Source organism: Cyprinus carpio, chromosome A23 (genome assembly GCF_018340385.1).
Source record: "Cyprinus carpio isolate SPL01 chromosome A23, ASM1834038v1, whole genome shotgun sequence".
Classification (NCBI taxonomy): Eukaryota; Metazoa; Chordata; class Actinopteri; order Cypriniformes; family Cyprinidae; genus Cyprinus; species Cyprinus carpio.
The window spans coordinates 15271689-15292716 of NC_056594.1; the positions used below are offsets into that span (position 1 = coordinate 15271689).

A 21028-nucleotide genomic window follows, 5' to 3' on the forward strand; every position below is an offset into this window, starting at 1 on the left:
TCAATTTCATAATCAATAATTTATGGCAAAAAAAGAAAATGAACATCACACTTCCATAACATCTCTGAAAACTTCATAAAGCAGTCGTTTAAAAACTGAAACAATCAAGATCCTGGCGTTTCACACTGTGAAGTGACTAAAGATCATGGTACACAATCAAAAACAAAATAACGATGGCTTGAACAAAACCACAGCATGAGAGGTACTCTGCAAGTAGTCCAATAGACGGTAATCAATACCTGAATCAATGCTAAAATCCATTCATTATGTGAAAGTTATTCCTCTGTCCACTAATCTTCCTTACATGCGGTGGGTGTTTATAGGACTTTCACATATAAAGATTAAATGGATTTAACTTTAAATCTCTTTTTAAAAAAAATCACATTCTAGAGGACATTTAAAGATTCAAAAAAGAAACAGCATTTAAGCATCTGTTGAGAAAAAGTATCTTCATGAATCAAGTAGCAGTGGATTCAGTCAGACAATACTGTGGTGACACATTCTGGAATTGATTAAGGTTTACCGGAAGAGGAAACACAAGCTTGACTGACTCTATATTCAAAATAGGCACACAATTAACAGCGCAATGTTCTACAGAGCAATAATATTCCACTTTTGCCCTGATTTATAGTACAGTAGTACACAGCATACATCCTTTGAACACATTTCACTAAACAAAATGCAAACTCTTTGGACACGACTTCAAGATGGCTTGTGTCTCATCCCAAAGGCACAGAATACCCCACAAATACAAAATATTTAAGGCTCATTTCTACACTGACATAAAAAAAATGTCTTCTCATGTACACCACTATACAAAGGCTTTCCTGATGAACAATTTTCCTAGTATACAAATAATTCAAATTAAAAAATACTGTTTTAAGGAATGTAAATATATGTATGATACACTAAAGAATATGTACAACCAAACACATTCATGTAACAAAACAAAAATGTAAACCGTATGAAAACACAAAGTGCTTTCTTCTTCAGAACCAAAGACAATTATTTATGCTGTACAGTTACAAATTATAAATACATTAATCTCGCCTGCTCAGTGCTGTTCTCTGTGCAGGTACACAAGTGTGACAGATACAAACCAGAGATGCTAGTTAAATTAGTGGCACGCCAATATAGTTTGTTAAATTAGTAGCTTCGATTTCCAGTGCAGTGTGTTGCAAATACAACATGTATCTGAAATTACTCTCATTTCAAGCAGTAGGTCTCACTAAACCAAATGTATACATTTATTTAATATTACGTCACAGATGTAAACATTCGCTAAACAGCTGTTGATGTATATACTGCCCTGCAAAGGAAAAACGCAGGAACTTTTTTGACTGAATTTCTGGATTTTAAACACCAAATCTAGACGCATTTGAACTATGATATTGGTCATGACTTTTTTTTGCCTTTGCATGGAAGTATAATGCCATAAATGCCTGACAGCAGTGCAACATTTATTGTGTTTAAAGCTGCATTGGTTTAAATCAAAACTCAGCATCAAGAGGGTTTCAGTGGGTCTCCTGTGATCAAGTGCCATTTATCTGTTATCTTTGGCAAAAGTGTGCATCATCCAGTTCACCTTGGTCTTCCAGCTCTCTCTTAGAGCTTCATTAAATTTCACTTTAAAGTTCTTCAGTGCTTCCTCTTCAGATTTCCCCAGTGCCAAAGAGTCCTGTGAGAAAAAGAACAATCCGTCATGATGGAGGTGGAATGTCACCACTGAACATATTCTATATCCACCTGATCATGACATTCATTATTCCTCTAATGAATGACTCTTAAAGGAATAGTTCACCCAAAGATAAAAATTTGCTTACTTTTTTCACCATCAAGCCACCCAACATCTAGATGAGTTTATTTCTTCATCATGGCAAATTTAGAATTACATCACTTGCTCACCAATGGATCCTCTGCAGTGAATGGGTGCTGTCAGAATAAGTCCAAATAACTGATAAAAACATCACAATAATCCACAAGTAGTCCACACTTCCTTCAATTAAAATCTTGTGAAGCGAAAAACCGTGTTTATAAGAAACAGATTCTTCATTAAGGGGTTTTAACTTCAAACCATTGCTGCTGGCCAAAATACATGTCCATAATTCATATATAATCCTATCCACTGTTGTCCTCTCACATCAAAATCCACCAACATATTTGTTTAGAACTTTTTTGGACTATTTACATGGTACTTGTAAATAGTGTTTGATCTATGCATACTGTATTTCTCTCCTGATTCAGACAACACATTATTATGGATAGAGGACAATTTTAGAGTATTTTAGCTAGAAGTTAAAAACATTTTGATGAATTTGTTTCTTACAAACACAGCTTTTCACTTCACAAGATATTAATTGATAGTCTGAAGTCGTGTGGATTACTGTCATGTTTTTATCAGATGTCTGGACTCTCATCCTGACGGCACCCATTCATTGCAGAGGATCCATTGGTGAGCAAGTGATGTAATACTAAATTTCGTTAAAACTGTTTAGATGAAGAAAACTTTCAGCAAAGATTCATTTTTGGGTGATCAATATTTCTAAAGGGACAGTTAACCTAAAAATCTAAATTATGTAATCATTTACTAAATTAACATTCATGTTATTGCATGAATTGCTGTCTTCTGTAATAAATAAATTTTTCTCCATACTATATTTCAAATTATCTTTTTTTGTGTGTTCCACAAAAAAAGAAAGTTATAGAGGTTTGACAATTATGATAACAATCTTATACTCTATAATGAAAAATTATAGGTTACCCTATTGTTTTAGCCTTGTTCTAAAAACAAATTTGATACATAACAGTGTCTTTAGATGTCATCCATTTAGATTTGATATTCCATGCTTGCAAAGCACTAGAGAATATCAGCCATCTCTTTGGTACTAAATAATTCCTGTCTGTGCAGTTCTTACCTTGAGATATTGGATGTCTTTGGAAGAACTGAGCTCAGGGAGTCCTGCAGCTTTCATCAAGGCAAAAAGATTCACAAAAAGAGTCCCATTCCTGCAGAGGATTTTGTAGGCTTGTTCGCAGCACTCACGAAACCTGGCGAAGATAAGAACACATGCACTCTTATTCAACCATGAATTTTACATATTCTCTTTCCCAACTAAAACCTTCCATTTCTTAGCAGGTTACATATAAATGTAGTCTGGTTATAAGCAGTCAGCAGTTTCCATACATTACAGAGGAAATGTAAAAAATGCTTTCTGTTGGAAAGCATAGAAACTTAGTCGCTTCTTTTTGTGCTGACATTTTTACACAGGTGTTGAACTTTTGACAAACGCAGCTGATAAAAATGGAAGTAAACTACAGAACAAGACTAGTTTAGAATGTACTGACCTTTCAAATTTCTCGCTGTTGTTGGTCCGTCCCTCCTGAATTACATGGACAAAGTCATATGTCAGAATGAAAGGCACACGTTCTCTGTTGATCCCAAATTTGCTCTTGAAGTTCCCCAAAAAGTGCCCGAAATCTATATGGAATAACTGCAGACAATACAGAGAAAATCTCAATCATGCCTTCAATTATTTACAAAACTCAAACTTTAAAGACAATTATAAAATTTACATTTAATCATTTGGCAGACGCTTTTATCCAAAGCGACTTACAGTTGAGGAATACACGAGTATGTGAAATAGGATAAGTGCAAACCATTCTCATATGGATGGCTGGTGCCATCTTGTGATACAAGTTATGATTACACAGCACTGCTGGGGCACTGAGTTCACTCTCACCTGACCCGTTTCACTGATCATTATATTGTCACTGTGACGGTCCCCTATTCCCAGAACATATGTGGCTACACAGTAGCCTGCGCAGGAAAGGGTGAATTCCTCAATTGCTTGATCCAGTTTATCCCTAAAAAAAAGAAAATAATGTTTTAATTCATAACCCATTGCCATTTCTCATTTCATTTTTCTTGATCTTGTCAAATCTGAATGGTCAAAAGGCATTCAATTGACTGTACAAAATGAACACATGGCAAATGCCAAATCAGGGTAAAATCTGTTGAGTGAACGAATCCCTCATGTTAGGCCATAAAACTAAAAAATGAGGATTTTTTTTTTTTTTTTTTTTGACAGTTGCAGTGAAATCTTTTCTTGTGTATTATGCTGTTTAACACAATTACTGCACTGTTTGTCACAAATGTGCAAGAAAATAATGCACTAAATTAAAATAAATACAAAATAATACAAAATGGCAAAAAAAAAAAAAACACACATATATATATATATATATAGGCAAATTGGGCAAAAAGTTACATCTGTATCTTAGACACAGATACAGTAAACTGCTCAGCAAATAATGCACTTCTTTATGTATTCCCTCATCTCTTAAAGACCAAAATGCAACATGAAAACATTAGACCTATTACGAGTGTCCCATACTCCTTACGATATAGCATAACATTTACAGTAAATGGACAACCAGCACAGAACTGGATATGTCCACAGGGGGCATATATCTGTTTCAGACAAGACATCATTGTCTTCAGTTTACTGCACTCTAGTTTCAAGAGTATAAACAGGATACTTGAGGAAAAATCATGCATGCATCATAGTGAGTAGCAGTTTTTTTTTTTTTGGTTAGCCACATACGCTTAACCAAAGTAGCTTTGTAAGTTGCCTTAATGCTAAAACATCACACTTAAATGATGTTAAGATCAGTCATGTCCGCAAGTACACTGTAAACAAGTGCTGATGCTGAATGTTCGTTTGTACCCAAAAAGACCCCAAGACTTCTCTAAAGCAGTGCATTTTGGAAAAGATCGTTTTTTTCCCCCATTCTGACAGGATCGACAACTTGCAAAAGGAGACTGTTACACAATGCAACACACGTTGTGGTTTCATCTTAGTGCTCAGCATTTATACTTAGCTGTTATCACAAAAAACAATATGCACATGAAGCCACTTTGGCAGAAAACACCTGCCAAGAACAAATGAAATTGTAAACGCAGCATAACAAAGGGGACATTTACTCCACTGCTGCAACTTCTGCAACCAAAGTGCATTTGATGTTACAGTATAGTTTCATATAAACCAAAAGGTCAAATGAGCCAAGAGAGTTTTAACCCTGTGAGTGAGGTTTGAAAGTAGAAAATGCATTGCATGTCTCATGCAAAATCTTCAAGTGATTCTAAATTTGTCGGCTATGTTACGCTTGCTTGCAGCATTCACACCACACGGGCTGTGGCGCGGTGTAAGGTTAGAGAGTGTGATGCTCACCCTGGGTTTTTGGATTTAAGCCAGTTGAGAAGAGCATCCTTGTTGAAGGCAGCGGTGGCTGCACTGTTGCTGTTGTTTCTCTGAATGTTGGCGATAGTGTCTGAGTTTTTCACCACCTCGATAAGACCCGTTTTATTTCCAGTTGACAGGCATCCGTAGGGCAGCATTCTGGGACCCAACAAATAAACATAATTTAAAAAAAATTACTCATTTTGAAATGCTTTTTTTTCTTCACAGGATCTAATATTTCTTACAAGAGAAATAAAATAAAATAAATAAAACAATAAACAATTAATATATAAATCATATGTATATATATATATATATATATATATATATATATATATATATATATAAAAATATGTGTGTGTGTGTGTGTGTGAGAAATATTACATGCATGTAAATAAGATTTTTATTTATAACATTCTATATTAAAAATAAATATTAAATATTATAAAAAAATATTACATATATAAAATATTTATAGTTTAAAATATGAATGAAAAATTATTTTTCCCCTTTTTTTGTTTATAATCTATATACAATCTATAAAATCTATATCCACAAGTGCTAATATTTAGGTGCTTATTCACTATACACATTTTCTGCAAATTGATCATCTTGACGGATAACAAAGTGTACTATACAAACCTGAGGTCAAGACCTTCTGTTTTCCATAAAACATCCATTAGCTGAATCATCTGAAGGGTTAGCATATCCTGCCTCAAATCTAAAAAACAGAGAAAAGGGTCAGTCTTTTTTTTTTCAATCAAAAACTGAGCGGGAAAAAAGATCTTCAGTGCAAGGCAAGCAAAAAATGTGTTAGCATGACTTTGTGTCCATACCGTCTCCATTCTTGAAGATAATGCCCACATTATCATATTTGTTCTTGTACATCAGCCACAGAGGTTTCATCTTTGAGTCCATGAACTTACACTTGTCTGCACTGAAACAAAAAAGATTAGCATTAAGAACACACATACACAAATGGTTGCAAAACAGGCTTTTTGCTTTCTGGTAAATATTTGTATGCGTAACTTGTACAGTATGCTATGCACCTAATCATTTAGCGGGATTACTGAAAAAAAAAATGCTTATGTAATATATCATTATGCCACTGATTCAGTTTAAGCAAAAAAACTTAAAACAACCCATAAAACCTTTAAAAAATTCATAATGAGAGATTACTTAAGTGTTTTGCGCAATCATTCCAGTTATCACAAAATCTACATTGCTAAGTAACACCATCTGTAGGATGTTAACCAAATAAATATTTGTAAACAAGAGCTGATACAACAACCTCTAAAATCTATTATAGATATTATATTATCTGACTTGAGACTTTACTATAAATATCCTTTATTAACATGCATTTGAAGGGTACCATAGTTCACACAGCACGATGCTTGGGTTGAGAGGAGAAACGACATCCGAAAGCGCTTCCATGTAAGTGTCCTGTTTGATGCACACTTTCATGTCCTCTGTAGTCTGTATCCTGGTTGCTTTCTGACTGCCTGATTTCACAAAGTCATTGAGAGCTTTCATTTTATTCAGAGCCTCATTCTGTAGGAGACAGAGATAATAATAAGTATATACTGTGTATAAGTGTTTACAAATCTATATACACACACATTACATTTGGTGACAATCACAAAACAGAATTGAAACTGTAGGCATTTAACATGCGTGTGATAATCAATATCTGAGAAGGCATGTAAAAACAGCTGCAAACTTTAAGCAGCAGAGTGCAGTTCCCCTTCCTTCCAGTGGTTTGGCTATTATTAACATTCAAAAGAAGACGAGTTCTGAGCACAGTCACTGTGGAACTGCTGCTAAAACAAAAAACATATTCCAGCACCCTTGTGCATACTTACTATATTTATACATGTACATATATGTGCCTGAACGAACAGGCGTTGTTTCATACAAGAAAAGTGACAATTACCAGAACCAGTAACCGAGAAAACAAGTCAAGTGCTAAGTTGGGCGCCAAGTGTCAAAAAGGGCCCCAGAAAGCAAAATACAAGAAAATAAAAGTAGTTCACATCAGGTCATAAAAAACAAGTTAATAAAAATGCCTCACAGTGCATGCAAAAAAAAAAAAAAATTCTCACATAAGGAATGCAACAAACCTGCTTTATCAAGCTCTTGATGTGAAAGATGCTCCCACGACAGTACGCCTCCAGAATAAGTCCAAATCTCAAGCTGACTGAGGGCACATGCATTTCTGACCTTTAGAGGAAGCAAAAACAAAGCCTAAATGACACTGAAAGGAATAGGTGCGCATCCATGCAGTGCACTATAAGAAGATGAATTTATACCTGAGGTGCCAAAACAAGAAGTGACCTATTTTCTTGTTGGCCAGGGCTCTCTCAAGCAAGAAACAGGTCAAGTCACAATCCAGGTAGGATTCATACTTCAGAACCTGCACCAGTTGCAAGAGGTACTGAAAAAGCTCATCGTCACTGTTGAGAAAAAAACGCATTTGATGAGCCAACCTGAGTATAAATAAGTCTGAATATAAATCCCTCATAAATATCCAGTTCAGACAAGGCTCTCTTGACATGCAAATTAAATTAAACTTTAATAAAATTAATGATTTAAATGATTAATAAAATACCTGCAAGTGCTTATTTGAATGTCTTTACAAATGTTAAAAGCAATAAGAATTAAGGTATTTTTTTGATAGAGCATGTGCTGACTGACATTCCTGCTATTTTTTTTTTTTTTTTAAAGCTCTCAGGTGTTGATTATAGAGGCAGTGCCACCCACCTCAACTTCCTGAGGCAGCGGATGGTGAAGGAGCGGGCATGAGGGTCAGGGAAACTGTAGTCCAGAAGCTCTAGAGCATGTATAGCAGGCAATTCTGGCCATTTTCGTAACAAACTAACCATCTGAGAAAAGAAAAAAAAATGCACTGAATAGGAGTGTACAACAACTTCTCAAACCCTAAAGTTAAAAAGAAAAGCACCTTGGGTGGTGGTAAAGGTGTGTGAGAGATATGGTATAATGAGCAAATCAATTTTAAATTATTATTATTTTTTTTGTTTTGCATTTTTGACACTTCCAAAACCCTTTGTAACTTCAAAAAAGGAAAATAAATTCATATAAAAATGTAAATGACAGAAGGAATTATATTCCAATTTATTTTAAATGTGCCTTTTATATGGTATTCCTGGAATAATTAACCCTTGTATTGAGTTCCAGACATTTTGACCTTCTTTATCCTGAAAATGATAGTAACTGTAATTTTATCACATTGCACTAAAACCTACTGACTTTGCTCACACAGGGGATAACAACTCATTTTAATACTTTTTTTGTTTGTTTTCACCTCCTCGTTACACTTGTGGTGCTCCCAGTTAAATATCTTCTAATTCTCCTTATGCTATATTATTACCAAATATTGGATGCAATCTTTTTATTAACTCGTTTTGTTTCAATTAGTACAAGTTTTATATTTCTCTGATTGTAGTCCTCATTGATCTGAGTTTATTTACCTCATTGTTTTGAGTGAACTGTCAAAACTGCCACTGACAAACAGACTGAATCAAAGATTTGGTGATAATATAGCATAATTAGAGAATTATAAGTGATTTTAAAAGGCCCCCCAAGAACATCAGCTTAGATAAAGGATTTTTAGCAAAGCAAAAGGGTTACATTTTTCAATGTCTAAAAATAATCATATCCCGAGGAACTAGTGGTTCAACATACCTGAGCCACGTCCTCGTGTTTGTTCCACTTAGTGATGAGGAGGAGTTTGGGGAGGCTCTCTGGGTATCGCTGCCTCACCTCCTCACGTAATTTCCACAGAAGCTCCTTCTCATCCTCAAAGAACTCTGTGTAGTTTTTATTGTCCACAATCTCTCTCAGTTTCATGTGCTGAAAGAAAACAGTCCCATCTGTTAAGATTAAAGTCTACTAAAGTAGTTTTAGCACTTTCAGTGATATGAATCAATCATTGGAAAACTTTCAATGCTTCAGCTAACCACAACTCTTAACAGTGCTGTTTAAAAAAAAAAAAGTGCAACCATTTCCATTTCATGGCTGGTGTATCTGCATGTTTCTCCTCTAACAGATCGATGCATGTTATTTCTTACCTCTTCTTTTGTAGTTTTTTCACCATTCATTCCCAGATCATTTAGCTGAAAAATAATATGAAGATAATTTCCATAAAATGTACAGACATTATGAGAAGCATACAAACATTAAGGAGAACCACAAAATTCACCTTTTCAATTGGAGGATAATACAGGGGGTGTGGTCTGATGTTGGGAAAGCGAATCAGAAGACCAGCCGTGCTGTCAATGTTTGGATTTTTCTCCACAGTGCCCATAGGATTCAACAAATCTCCTTTATCATCTAAAAATAAAGCGATTGAGCTGTTAAAACCTAAACTGATGCCTTTAATCCTGATATGAAATAACTAAAAATAACTATTCTAAATAAAGCCATTTAATCACAAGACTCAGCAATTCTCTAAAATCACTCTTACAACTATATACTGCAGAATCCCTAAAATAACTCGACCAAGGGTCAAACCAAAAGAAGTAGCTGTAAACAGCATGAGCTACTGTTCACTTTACATGTCCATTTATTCATTTGGCAGATGCTTTTATCCAAAGTGACTTACAGTTGAGGAATACAACAAGCAATTTATCATAATTAAACAAGTTCTACAAGTAAAAGCACCTGGGACTGATGGCCATGTGGACATGGAAAATTCTCCAGTTTTTAGCTGGTCCTTGTAGTCAAACACCATCGTGTTAACCCAGGCTAAAGGGCAGTCCTGTGAAAAGAGGAATCATTTGGAGGTTTATTAACCATCTTGGGATTACACTTTACACAACTGTCATTTTATGTGGGAGAGGTGACACTGTCATCTAAACAACGCTGTACACTAATGCCTGAGTTGTGGGAGGTGACGATTCAACTGACTAACCAAATATTCCAGTCACAACAGCAGTGATTACAACTATACCCGAAAAACAGATCTAATACTTCCTGTGTATGATTGAAAATGTAGTCCAGTTGTCAAATTAAAGTGCTGCTATTTGTGCAGACAGACATTAATCAACAGCAATCAATAGTATTTTCAGAAGCGCTTGTTTGTGAAAAGAGATTGAGTCAAATATAAAAGGTGAAAGTAATACATAAACAAACTGAAAGCTTGCTGCAAATAGCTGCCCATTTTAACAATATTAAACTAAAAAAAAAAAGTTTAATTTCTAATCCAATTCCACATACTGTACCATGCCAATGTTGCCTAAATCTACATAGTAACAGTATATAGAAATTGACTGTATATATTTATACATGTTTTTAAATCTTAGATTAGATTCAGAAGAAATCATTTATACACTATTTTAATAAATTAATACATTTAAATATTATTGTAAATGAAATGTCATAATGTATAATTCATAATAAATTATAAAATAATTAAGACAGATTTTTTTATAAATATTTTTAAATAAGGATCATTTATAAATTTAAAATCCTACATTTAAATGTGAAAATCAAAGAAAAATTCTATTCCACTTTATATTAATTCAGTATTGACAAAATCGACATTGTAACTGTATATAGAAATACATATTTTAAAATCTTAAAAGTAATTCAGAAATTATTTTATAATCAATTTATAATGAATTATAAACATTTTAACACAATTTTATTAAATAATTTATAATTCATAAAGAATTTCTGAATATAGAATCATTTACAGAACACTGCAGAATAATTAAAAATATAATTTTATAGATATTATAGGTTTTTTGCATTGTTTACATAATTGTTTAAAAGAAACATGGCACATTATTTCTGAACACGGCACCCTGCTTCTACAGTAAGTGTGAATTATTTAAGTCAGAATACTAATACAATGCACAGAAAAAACTCACTAAGTAAAAAATGAAAAGACAATAACATTATAAGATGGTGAAATATGGGGTTCAATCAGATCTAATACAATGCACAGTATATGCTCAGTATGTAAACAATGCACTGAGTATAACAGGAGAAGACACTTTTTTTCTCTTCATGTCCCACACCCATGTGGACTTCTCTAGTTTGCTGAAAGAGAAGTAACACTGAAAGCAGAAGTGGATGTGTCGGCGTTGCCAACAGCAGTCCACCATATACACACAAACACACACACACATACTTTGACACCTGGGAATTTCAACACTGCGCCTTCAGTTGACACTGCACGCTATATGACAGAGACAGGGCCATGAAGAGGCGGGCTGGTGAGTTCTGATTTGACATCAACTAGCTGCTCTGTCCTAACATTTAATTTGGGTTACCTGCATTGAGCAGAAAATGGACCACAACATCCTGTTGTCAGGGTTTAAATAATATTGCATCATGCTGACTATACTACCGATGATGTGTTATGTGTATTTGACTTGGAAACAACATTCACTGTGAACATGTTCAGCAGCCATGCATGTCAAACACTCCAAGTATAGCATCTGTTATGTGTCTCATCTCTCATCAGTCAGTCTGTTGGTTGTTAAGGGACTTGTTTGCTGTTGAAATGAACTGAAACATACCGCTCTTTTGTTTTTCTTCTTGGTAGGACGCTTCTTGGTCTTCTCAATGACGCCGTAGAGGGCAAAGCAGAGGCGGCTCATACGAGGCAGGTCACTCACGCTGATGTCAAACACTAGTTTCTGGTCCCATACGGGTTCAGAGCAAACACTGACCTCATTACTGATCACCACTTTGCACAGGAGCTCACTGCCATGGAAGAGGCCAGCCTGAACCACCAGCTGAGAGAAAGATAATGATTGCAGAGCTGAAAATTAGTCTCAAATCCCCCTTAAAGTCTACAGTTTTAAGAAGAGGGAATTTACTTTCAGTCTTCTGAAAATAAAAGAATGTATGAATGAATGAAGTGAGTAAAGTATGAGGAAGTAAATGAGTTTCTGGCATAAAAAGCATGTGGAGTAACTTGTTACACGGAACAGTTGTCACAAGAAATAAATGTGTTTTTCTCTAGCTGTGGTTTCAGTGCAAAAATGTTCAAAACCTTCTCAAATTAAAATAACTATATTCTTATCATTTACAATGTTCGTGAACTCTATAATCCAAGCTTAAGCTTACATTATAATCATATTTTTAATTTTATTAAGATATCATTAAGAAGAATCAGCCAGAGAACGAGACTTCGATTCAGAGCTCTGTGGCAAGAGACGAGCAAAACTTGCAATAAAGAATAATCACTGAAAATAAAGCAAACAGAACACTATGAACAATGAAATACAATGAAATGAAAATGTGATCAGAGAATTGTTCACACAAATCGTCAAAATATCATTCTGACATTGCTAGTTCCTTTTTGAAAGCCGGAAATTATTTATTTCTTAAAAAAAAAAAAAGCAGTGAGGAAAAATGACATGAAAGTGTTTGCATGATAAAATGCTTTGTCATGTAAACATATTTAACATTGTCCACCACTGCAGTGACTGTTCCTCAGGCTGGATGAAGAAAAAAAAATCTGACTGGTCTACATGTGTTTCTCATGAATTTTTTTTTAAATAGAAACAACCGTTCAATGACTGTTGACTTCTCCGACAAGCAAAAAAGGAGATGCAAGTGGTGAACATAAGCAACAGTGCCGGCCTTTTCTAAGAATCTAGGCCCAAGAGAGAGCCGTAAAGCCAGATAGTCACTCCCCACTTCCTGTTTTGATGTTTCACTTAACCGCTTCTGATGAATTATGGGAAATATGTGGTCAGGGTCACATGACCACAGTGTTCATGATTTCACCCCTCACTACCTGCCACACTTGAGATGCTAAATAACACAACTTGCATCCTACTAACAATATACAGATGAAGATAAACAAACAAACAAGTAAACAAAAAAGCAGTTTTACCTTCATGCCTTCATCTGCATTTACTCGGCTGCCCTGTAGAAGGTATATATAGAAAGGCTCATGGATAGACCACAGCGAAGACGTGTTTTGCTGTTAAAAAAGAAAAAAGTAATTTAACATTTTAAACATTTTCTTTATCATCAAATGCTTGTATTTTCACTGCAAGCTAAAAATGTAATGTGCAAGCATGCTTGACAGTTACAGAGAAACCAAAACCAAACAACAGAATGAGGAACTAACACGAGTGTGAATCTAATGTTGTGAAGGTAAACCAAGCAGTTCTTTTTGGTTCAGTATCATTCTTTCATCGAATAGTATATCAGGTACATCAGACAACCACAGAAGAAACGTACATGCTCAGTAGCGATGGGGAAGTTGATTTGAAATGGCTACTTTAAAATTGTAGTTAGCTACACTACAAGCTGCTAATGAAATAGATTATACTAAAGCTACTTTAACGGGGGACCTATCTTTATAAATGCATGACTCTAATAATACAGGCTACAATTTATTTTTACAACCAGAAACATATGATTTTTAGAAAAAAAAAATATATAAGCATGAAAGTCCACCCCTAAGAGATTATACAAAAACACAAGATCATACAAATTAGCCACCAATTCGCTAAAGCGTAAAATTGCCATGACGGTGTGTTCGAAAATGTAGCTTGTTGAGGCTGAGATATTGTCATACTAATTAAAACCAGCTAGAGTTGCTACAATTAATTATCTACATTTTTTAAAGCCCATCTCATTAATTCAAAGCACTTCCATGAAGGGGTTACACATGATCAAAAAGTCACCACGGGTAAATGATTGCAAGTATGTTGCATTGCAAATCGAGTTCAGAGAGGTTGAAGTTTACAACACAAGCTACAAGAGAAACATGACGAGTAGTTCCTCTGTTAATAACAGATCGTGTTCCGGTGTAAAAGTGCTTTCTCACCCTTTTCAGAGGCAGCGGTGGTGGTTTGGACTGAGCACGACTCCTGGACACCTGGTTACTGAGGCCACCCTGTTCCTCCTGGTACTTTATGATGACTGAATGATGCACCATGGTCAGGTGTGGGGTGATACCTCCATGCAAACACGTAAAAATATACTGCAAGAGTGGAAAAAAAAATTAGCTCATATGTTCAAGATACATTGAGTTATGGTGCTCAAATCATGTCCTGGATTCATTTTCTTCGCATAATTTCTTGTCATCCATCCACTAAAAAAATGACAAAAGCCCCCAAAATTCTTAAATAAAAAATGAATTAGGTAGAGCATTTTTTTTTTGTTTTTTCGTAAACAGACACACAGAGACAGACAGTGAGGAATGGAAACAGTCGCAGAGGTACAGATGGTTTTATCAGTTCCTGTTTTCCAAAATGTACACTATAAAGACCGGACCAGATCCAGTACTCCTGGACTAATCATCATCAGATCCTGCGGCTTGTTCATTTAGGTAGCGTAATGCAACTGAAATCACATTATCCTCAATGTAGTTGATGTTTTGAAGGCTTGTAGAAATGTATGACTCATCTTTGCAGGTACAAGCAGTTTCTAAATCAACAACTCTTTCAGAGCCGTGAAGTCCTACGATGAATTCAAATCAAGGCCTCTGAAGAGCTTGGCAAACTTTACATTGCAGCAAAATGGAGTATATATATATAAAAAAAAAATGAACAAAACGATAGGACAGGATATAAAAAGACATGCAGCCTGGAGTCTGAAAGTGTGATGCTTTCATATGAATTTTAAAGAAAATGTAGCTGTGAAGTCGAGAAGATGTTGTGATTTTTAGACTTACTTTAAATTGGCAAAGTGGATATTTTCCATAGATGAACTCCCATCTCCCGTTAATCTGAAGGCTGTAGTCCTCTGGCTTCTCCTGCTTTGCCGATCGGAACACGGTGGACTTCTTTCTCAAGGCGTTCTGTTTCAGAACCATCGGCAGGTCATGTGGATCTTGCTGGAGAACAAAGGTCTCCTACAAAGTCAAAATGTGAAATGCATAACCAGGGGGTCTAAAACAAATTCACGTAAAAAAACAAGAAAAGAGATTCAAGTGACCGTCTGTTGCTGCAGTTTGGGTTACATTTTTTCATTAGAAAAAAAGAGTAAGCCTACAATATAGGCTGAAACTATTGATAAGTCGTGACTATAATATAAAAACATAATATAATAAATACTTAAAATATTTTTTTTAGAATATATTCAAACAGAAAACAATTGTAATAAAATTTAAATTGTAATATTATTTCACAGTATTAATTTTTTACTTATTTTTATTCATGTAAATCCTCCCTTGTTGAGCATAAGAGATTTCTCTCAAAAACATAAAAATATCTTAAAACCCCAAACATTTGAATGGTACTGTATAATAAAAAAATCTAGAAATTTTGCATCTGAATATAAACAAAAACTGAGAATGCAGGACTGCCAAGTTGATTGAGAGTGTGGGGAGACTATGCTTTATGGGAGTGGGTGGTCATGGTTGCCATGATTCTCATTTCCATGGTAACAGAAACTTCTCTGGGGCCTTTGAACAGTTTGTGTTTTGAAAGGGGTCCTTTGCTCAAAAAAGTTAGAGAAAACATGCTCTAGTTATAGTAAAAAAAAAAAAAGAAAGAAAGAAGAAAACTCCCTCATAATCACTGATATGCACAGGGTCAGAGTTCACTGACGACAGTATGATTACTTACTCATAATGTGATTGTTTTTCTCTGCAAATGCGGTGTCGAAACAGTCTGGCTTTAGATCCATGTCATGCATTATAAAAACAAGTGTCGCCGGAGTTTTTTTTTTTTTTTTTTTTGCAGACATCAGACTCATTACAGGGTTAAAGATCATAGGTAAATAACATTTGTGTTGAGTGGGTGGGGGATTGACAGGCAACACAACACATATAAATACTATCAAAGGCTTCACTCTGGAAAAGTGGGTCAGTGAGAGCCATGTGTGCCTGCAGATGTTGCAGTGACATCATCACCGTGTAGACGTCTCCTGACTGTTACGATTTGTGATATCAAAGGCAGAAAATGTGTCAGTCTAAAATTAGACTTTTGCATGAGAGGATTAAATGGTCAGTGACTACACTACATGCTCATTTCTCATTATCAGCACAAACAGAAAGCAGACACATAGCATAGTAAAGTAATTAATTCCCAGCAAGTTGAATTGTAGCATAAAAGAATTGTATATTAATATGAACTTTACTCACCTCACTGCCCTCAAACTTCACATTGACAAAAATCTTTTTGCCACTGCATAATTTCCTAGACTGTGCCACTACAGAGCACGGCTCCAAGTCACATGGGAAGTTGTACTCCATCCATTTATCCCATGGCAACATCTGTCGCACCTGAGCACGCTCTTCACAAAATGTCCGCATTTTCGTTCGGAATTCATTCACCTCATGGTTTTTTTGGGATTCAAATTCATGGTGACCTATGGAGAAGGTTTTGTGCCATTTAGAACGAAGTCAGAACGCTAAAACTGTGCTGTCAACATTCATTATGAAAATACTACAAATACTAAAACTACCAACAATAAAACTCTCTGAGACACAAAAAATGGGCTGCAAGTCTGTTCTGGTAATATTGTACAAAAATTAGCACAATGTGAAAAAAAAGCTAATAATAAAATCCAATTAATCATACGTTTTTAGGGACAGCAAAATAAAAAAGCCTTAACTGAAGAAAATACCTCCCATTTTTTGTTGACCAAAATCTAGGGTATTTTGTTGCAAATTCATCAACACTTGGTAGAAGCTAGTCGAATTAGGCAGAAGGTAACATGAACAGATTGTGTGACCATCCTCAAAAAACATTAACAAATCTACCCAAGGTAAGAAATGACTCTCAAAAAGGGGAAATGATCAACATCAGGCGACATTTATAAACCAGATATTCTGAATCAGCCTGTCATTTTCATATTTTTTAAGTTTAAATAAGCACTGCTGAACAGCTGCCAAAACCATAACATTCTGATGCAGTGGTGAGTACACGCTAAACTGCTTCCATTGTGAACCACCCAAACAGCTCTGAGGTCAGCTGAGGATGTGTGTGACACAAACCTTTTCCTATAAGAAGACTGATCTGGGTGGTGATGAGCTTCTCGACTCGGTCTCCTTCCCGGGCCACCAGCCTGAGAATTGGTAAGAACAGCCGAACGTCACTCATGCGACGCTGCTCATCTTCCAGCTCCTCCCGCTCCGCGGTCATATTAATGCAGGTGAAGACGTAGGCATCCGGGTCACTCAGAGCACTGAACAAAGGCTCGTTCCTGGCATTCATCCACACCATCTAAGCCAAAAGCCACAAAATCAAGATTTTCATGTGGTCAATGGGTTTGACTACAGTTGATTTATATAATTTTGTGCAAACAATCTAATACCACTGTTTTAAATGATGTTACGCAGCAGACGGTGCTTCCTGACTAGTTCAACCAGTAAGACTTCCTTAGTCAACCAGCTTCACTAGAAAAACCATGCATTTTGTGCTAGCGAACATCAAGCCTATAGTGGCTTACCAGCACAGAAATAGTCTTCATAGGAAGGAAGTTTAAAATTTGTTCATTATCATCAGTTGTCACTGATGTTTTACAAAGTATATTTTGTTTGTTTTATTGTGTGACAACTTATCCGATCAATCAAACAATTTATTGAGAACCAAGCATATTGTACAAACAGGAGAACATATAACAAAACTTGTCAGGGGTATATTGAAAGTAAAAAGGGGAAAGCAGTATATAATTTTTTTTTGTTTACTTCTTAAACAACTGCGTTGCTTTCAAGTTTTTACTTTTAGATATAATTTCCAAATACATTTTAACGTCAGTTTTAAATTGTTTAAATATAGGGATTTTTTTAAAAACCATCTGACTTATGAATATAATAACCAGCAAATTTAATCATGAAATAAAAAATAAACAACAGATTTTTTTGATCACCAACCATCAATCAAATAATTTTGTGTACTCAAAATGAGTATTTAAACAGCATTATGTTCTTTTATTATTATTATTATTATTATTTGTTATTTTAATTATTACAGATGCAGTTTTATAACCTCATATTAAAGCAGTGGTTTCTTAACCTTTACTCACCCTCATGAACAAATCGTTCAGACCAAATCAATCGATTACAAATTGGACTTTTAACACTTCTCTCCATAAACAAGGAGCTTTAAGATATGATTAAATTTTGTTATCTAAGATGTATTAAGACTTTCAAAGTTGTATTGACCTTATTTGTGGTGCTTTTTTGTGCTTTTTAACCTAAAATGTTGATGCTCAACTATCTACATTTTCCAATGTCTGCAAATTAGTATGTTTGGTGTTTCCATGTGATCAGAGGGTCTCCTCACCTTCTTGATGGTACTAATGGTTTCACTGCATGCTACGGGAAAGTTGAGGTAGATCCCCGTGGGGAGGAGGAACTCCATGTTGACCTGTTGCCGACCCTCCCTCTCCCACACATCCTGCATGCCGTAGACCCCCGGCGGCATGGTGCAGGATACTCATCTACAGCTGACCCCACTGCTGAACACATACAGATCATGTCATACAATACTGAACATGCATGAAGTGTTTACTAGCTGTTACAACCCACTGAACCAATTACAGAGGCAGGGAGTGACCTCAAGACGCTCAATTAATATTCAGAGAGAAGAGAGAGCATGTAACATATGCTGTATAATAAATAATTATTAAGACACTTTGCTTGTAAATGTGCAGCACATGCTCTTTAAAAAATATATAATTCATATTATAATTAATATCACTTTATCATGGATAGTAGCAATCGAATGCGTAAGTAAAAGTGTGATAAATGTTATTGAATAATTACAAAAATAATTGTATCTATGATCACTACGATTTAAAAAACAAGTTTATGCAATTAAATGACCATTTAATTCATTATATGATAATGTAGAAAACAGCAAACCTCAATTAATACACTGTTAAAAGAAAAACAGAAATATACTGCAAGTTATTATAAACTTCAAATGTTGCACATGAGCTTCAAAATTAATATAGAATATATTATTTAATTACTATTTCTTTTGTATAAAATACACTTCTTTTTCATGTGGTAAATATTTAGCATGTCTTATTATGCAGTATGTTTATACTTCTCTTCTCACAATATATTTTTATACAATATGTCTATGCAATATTAGCACTGTACAATGGTTTGTATCAACCCAGTGACCTGCTAAAGAAAATGAAAGCAGTGCATACTAGGGTGTATACTAAATACAGTCAAAATAAACTAATATTAATCTCTTGTAAAGGCAGACAGGTCATTTAATTGCATAAACCTGTTAATATGCACACTACGATACAGTTATACTTTACATTATCAATGAAAAATGACAAATGAAAAATCCTTTTAAAGCAGATTTCATTTGTACTTAATCATAACCAGAAGTATGGTGTTCCTGACATTAGATTTTACATTGTATCATATTAATCGATATCTAATATCATATGCTATGCATGTGTTTGCAGCACACACTGCAGCTCTGTGATGAATTGTCGGACTGTATAGGGTTACAAAGCCGGCCGAAGGGCCAATATCCGAGAAACGTGGCGCACATCATCTCTCATCAGCAGCACAGCAATTTCACAGATATTATACTATATTTTAAACTGTGCGTCTGTCGAAAATATACGGCGTATATAAAGTCGTAGCGATTAAAAAAATCACATTGTTTATGATGCATTTTTAAAAAGGCAGGTGTCAACACAGTTTTGCGTAAGCCACCATGAATAAGCCTCTGCATGTTTCATATTCTCGTAATGGGAAACATGAAACAAAATATGACAATGTGACAGCGCCAACTTACCTTCAAGCCTCACCGGTGGTTCATTTCTCCATCTTTAGAATCAGCGATGCTCCTTTACTTTGACATTGAAAACTGATATCTTCCTGGTGCGTGAATTTCGGTCCCCGATCAAGACGCCAGTATTTGAACGGTCTGAAATGACAGAAGTGTTGATAATCCTTTAGTGACTGGAGGTGTTAAAGTGGCTGTCTGCAGTGCGCGTTGAGCACCGTGTTCCTAACTCGTAGGGATCATCGACATAGTTGTGTACGTTAGTCTCGCTCTCTCTCTTCCTCTTTCTCGCGCTCACTTACTTCCTCCTCCTTTCTCTCTCTCTCTCTCTCTCTCTCTCTCTTTGTCCCTTGTTGTCATTCATGCACGGCATAATACTGACAATAAAAAAATGTCTGCGTGTCATGTCCTTCATTCAGAGAGAAATGGGCTGAATATGTTTGGAGAAAGCGTTACAGTAACAGTTATAACATCAAAGGTATTTGATGTTTTGATGACTTAATCTGACGCCATTTTCTCCATTACATAAAAATGTTATGATTTTAACTTTCATACACATGTAATGAATGTTTGCATTTTTCATAACGTTTGAAACAATAGTAACGGTCCCTAACTCTTCCTCTGCACATCACCGTCTGGCTGCTTCCTCTTGCCTTTATAGGTCCGTTTCCACGCGTGCGACATGCTGCATTCGTTTGAAAACCATCTCTGTGGTTACTTCATTCTGGTCAATCACATTTATGCATCATGAGCTATATATTAACAAAAAATGATCAAACAAATAAAATATGAATCATATATGTGGCTTCTGGTTCATTCCAGTGACTCGAATATTTTAAATCTGTTCACCAAGATCCAGTTTACGCTTGTAGCGTGATGACGAGTGTTATGAGTCAGTCACTGAATCATTTACTCAACCGATTCGCCTAAGACGCCGAGTCGTTCACATTTCAATTAACTTAAACTGCGTATGGTCGTTTTATACAATCATATTTCTTCGGCGGCTATGAATAAGACTGACTTAAATTACCATTTTCGTTCACATAGGAGCTCTGGTTCAGGGCCGAGTTTTGTTTAGACTGA

General features: G+C 35.3%; 1 protein-coding gene across 2 annotated transcripts; it reads right to left on the reverse strand.

The window, feature by feature from the left end:
- Nucleotides 1–21028, reverse strand: LOC109065668 (phosphatidylinositol 4,5-bisphosphate 3-kinase catalytic subunit delta isoform-like). Of its 2 annotated transcripts, XM_042713366.1 has the most exons (24): nt 20976–21028; nt 19955–20086; nt 18470–18644; nt 17179–17407; nt 16324–16550; nt 14911–15090; nt 14062–14217; nt 13117–13206; nt 11789–12007; nt 9924–10020; nt 9463–9593; nt 9332–9376; nt 8946–9113; nt 8004–8125; nt 7553–7696; nt 7364–7463; nt 6616–6794; nt 6077–6177; nt 5883–5961; nt 5232–5399; nt 3741–3864; nt 3346–3491; nt 2916–3048; nt 1–1678 (listed from the first exon to the last, which is right to left on the reverse strand). In XM_042713366.1, exons 3-24 carry the CDS (start codon nt 18608–18610, stop codon nt 1544–1546), a joined length of 3114 nt encoding a protein of 1037 aa, XP_042569300.1. In that variant the 5' UTR covers nt 18611–18644; nt 19955–20086; nt 20976–21028; the 3' UTR covers nt 1–1543. The 2 variants fall into 2 exon arrangements, with proteins under 2 accessions (XP_042569300.1, XP_042569298.1); XM_042713364.1 differs by lacking the exon at nt 20976–21028 and having other exon boundaries at nt 18470–18641; nt 19955–20245.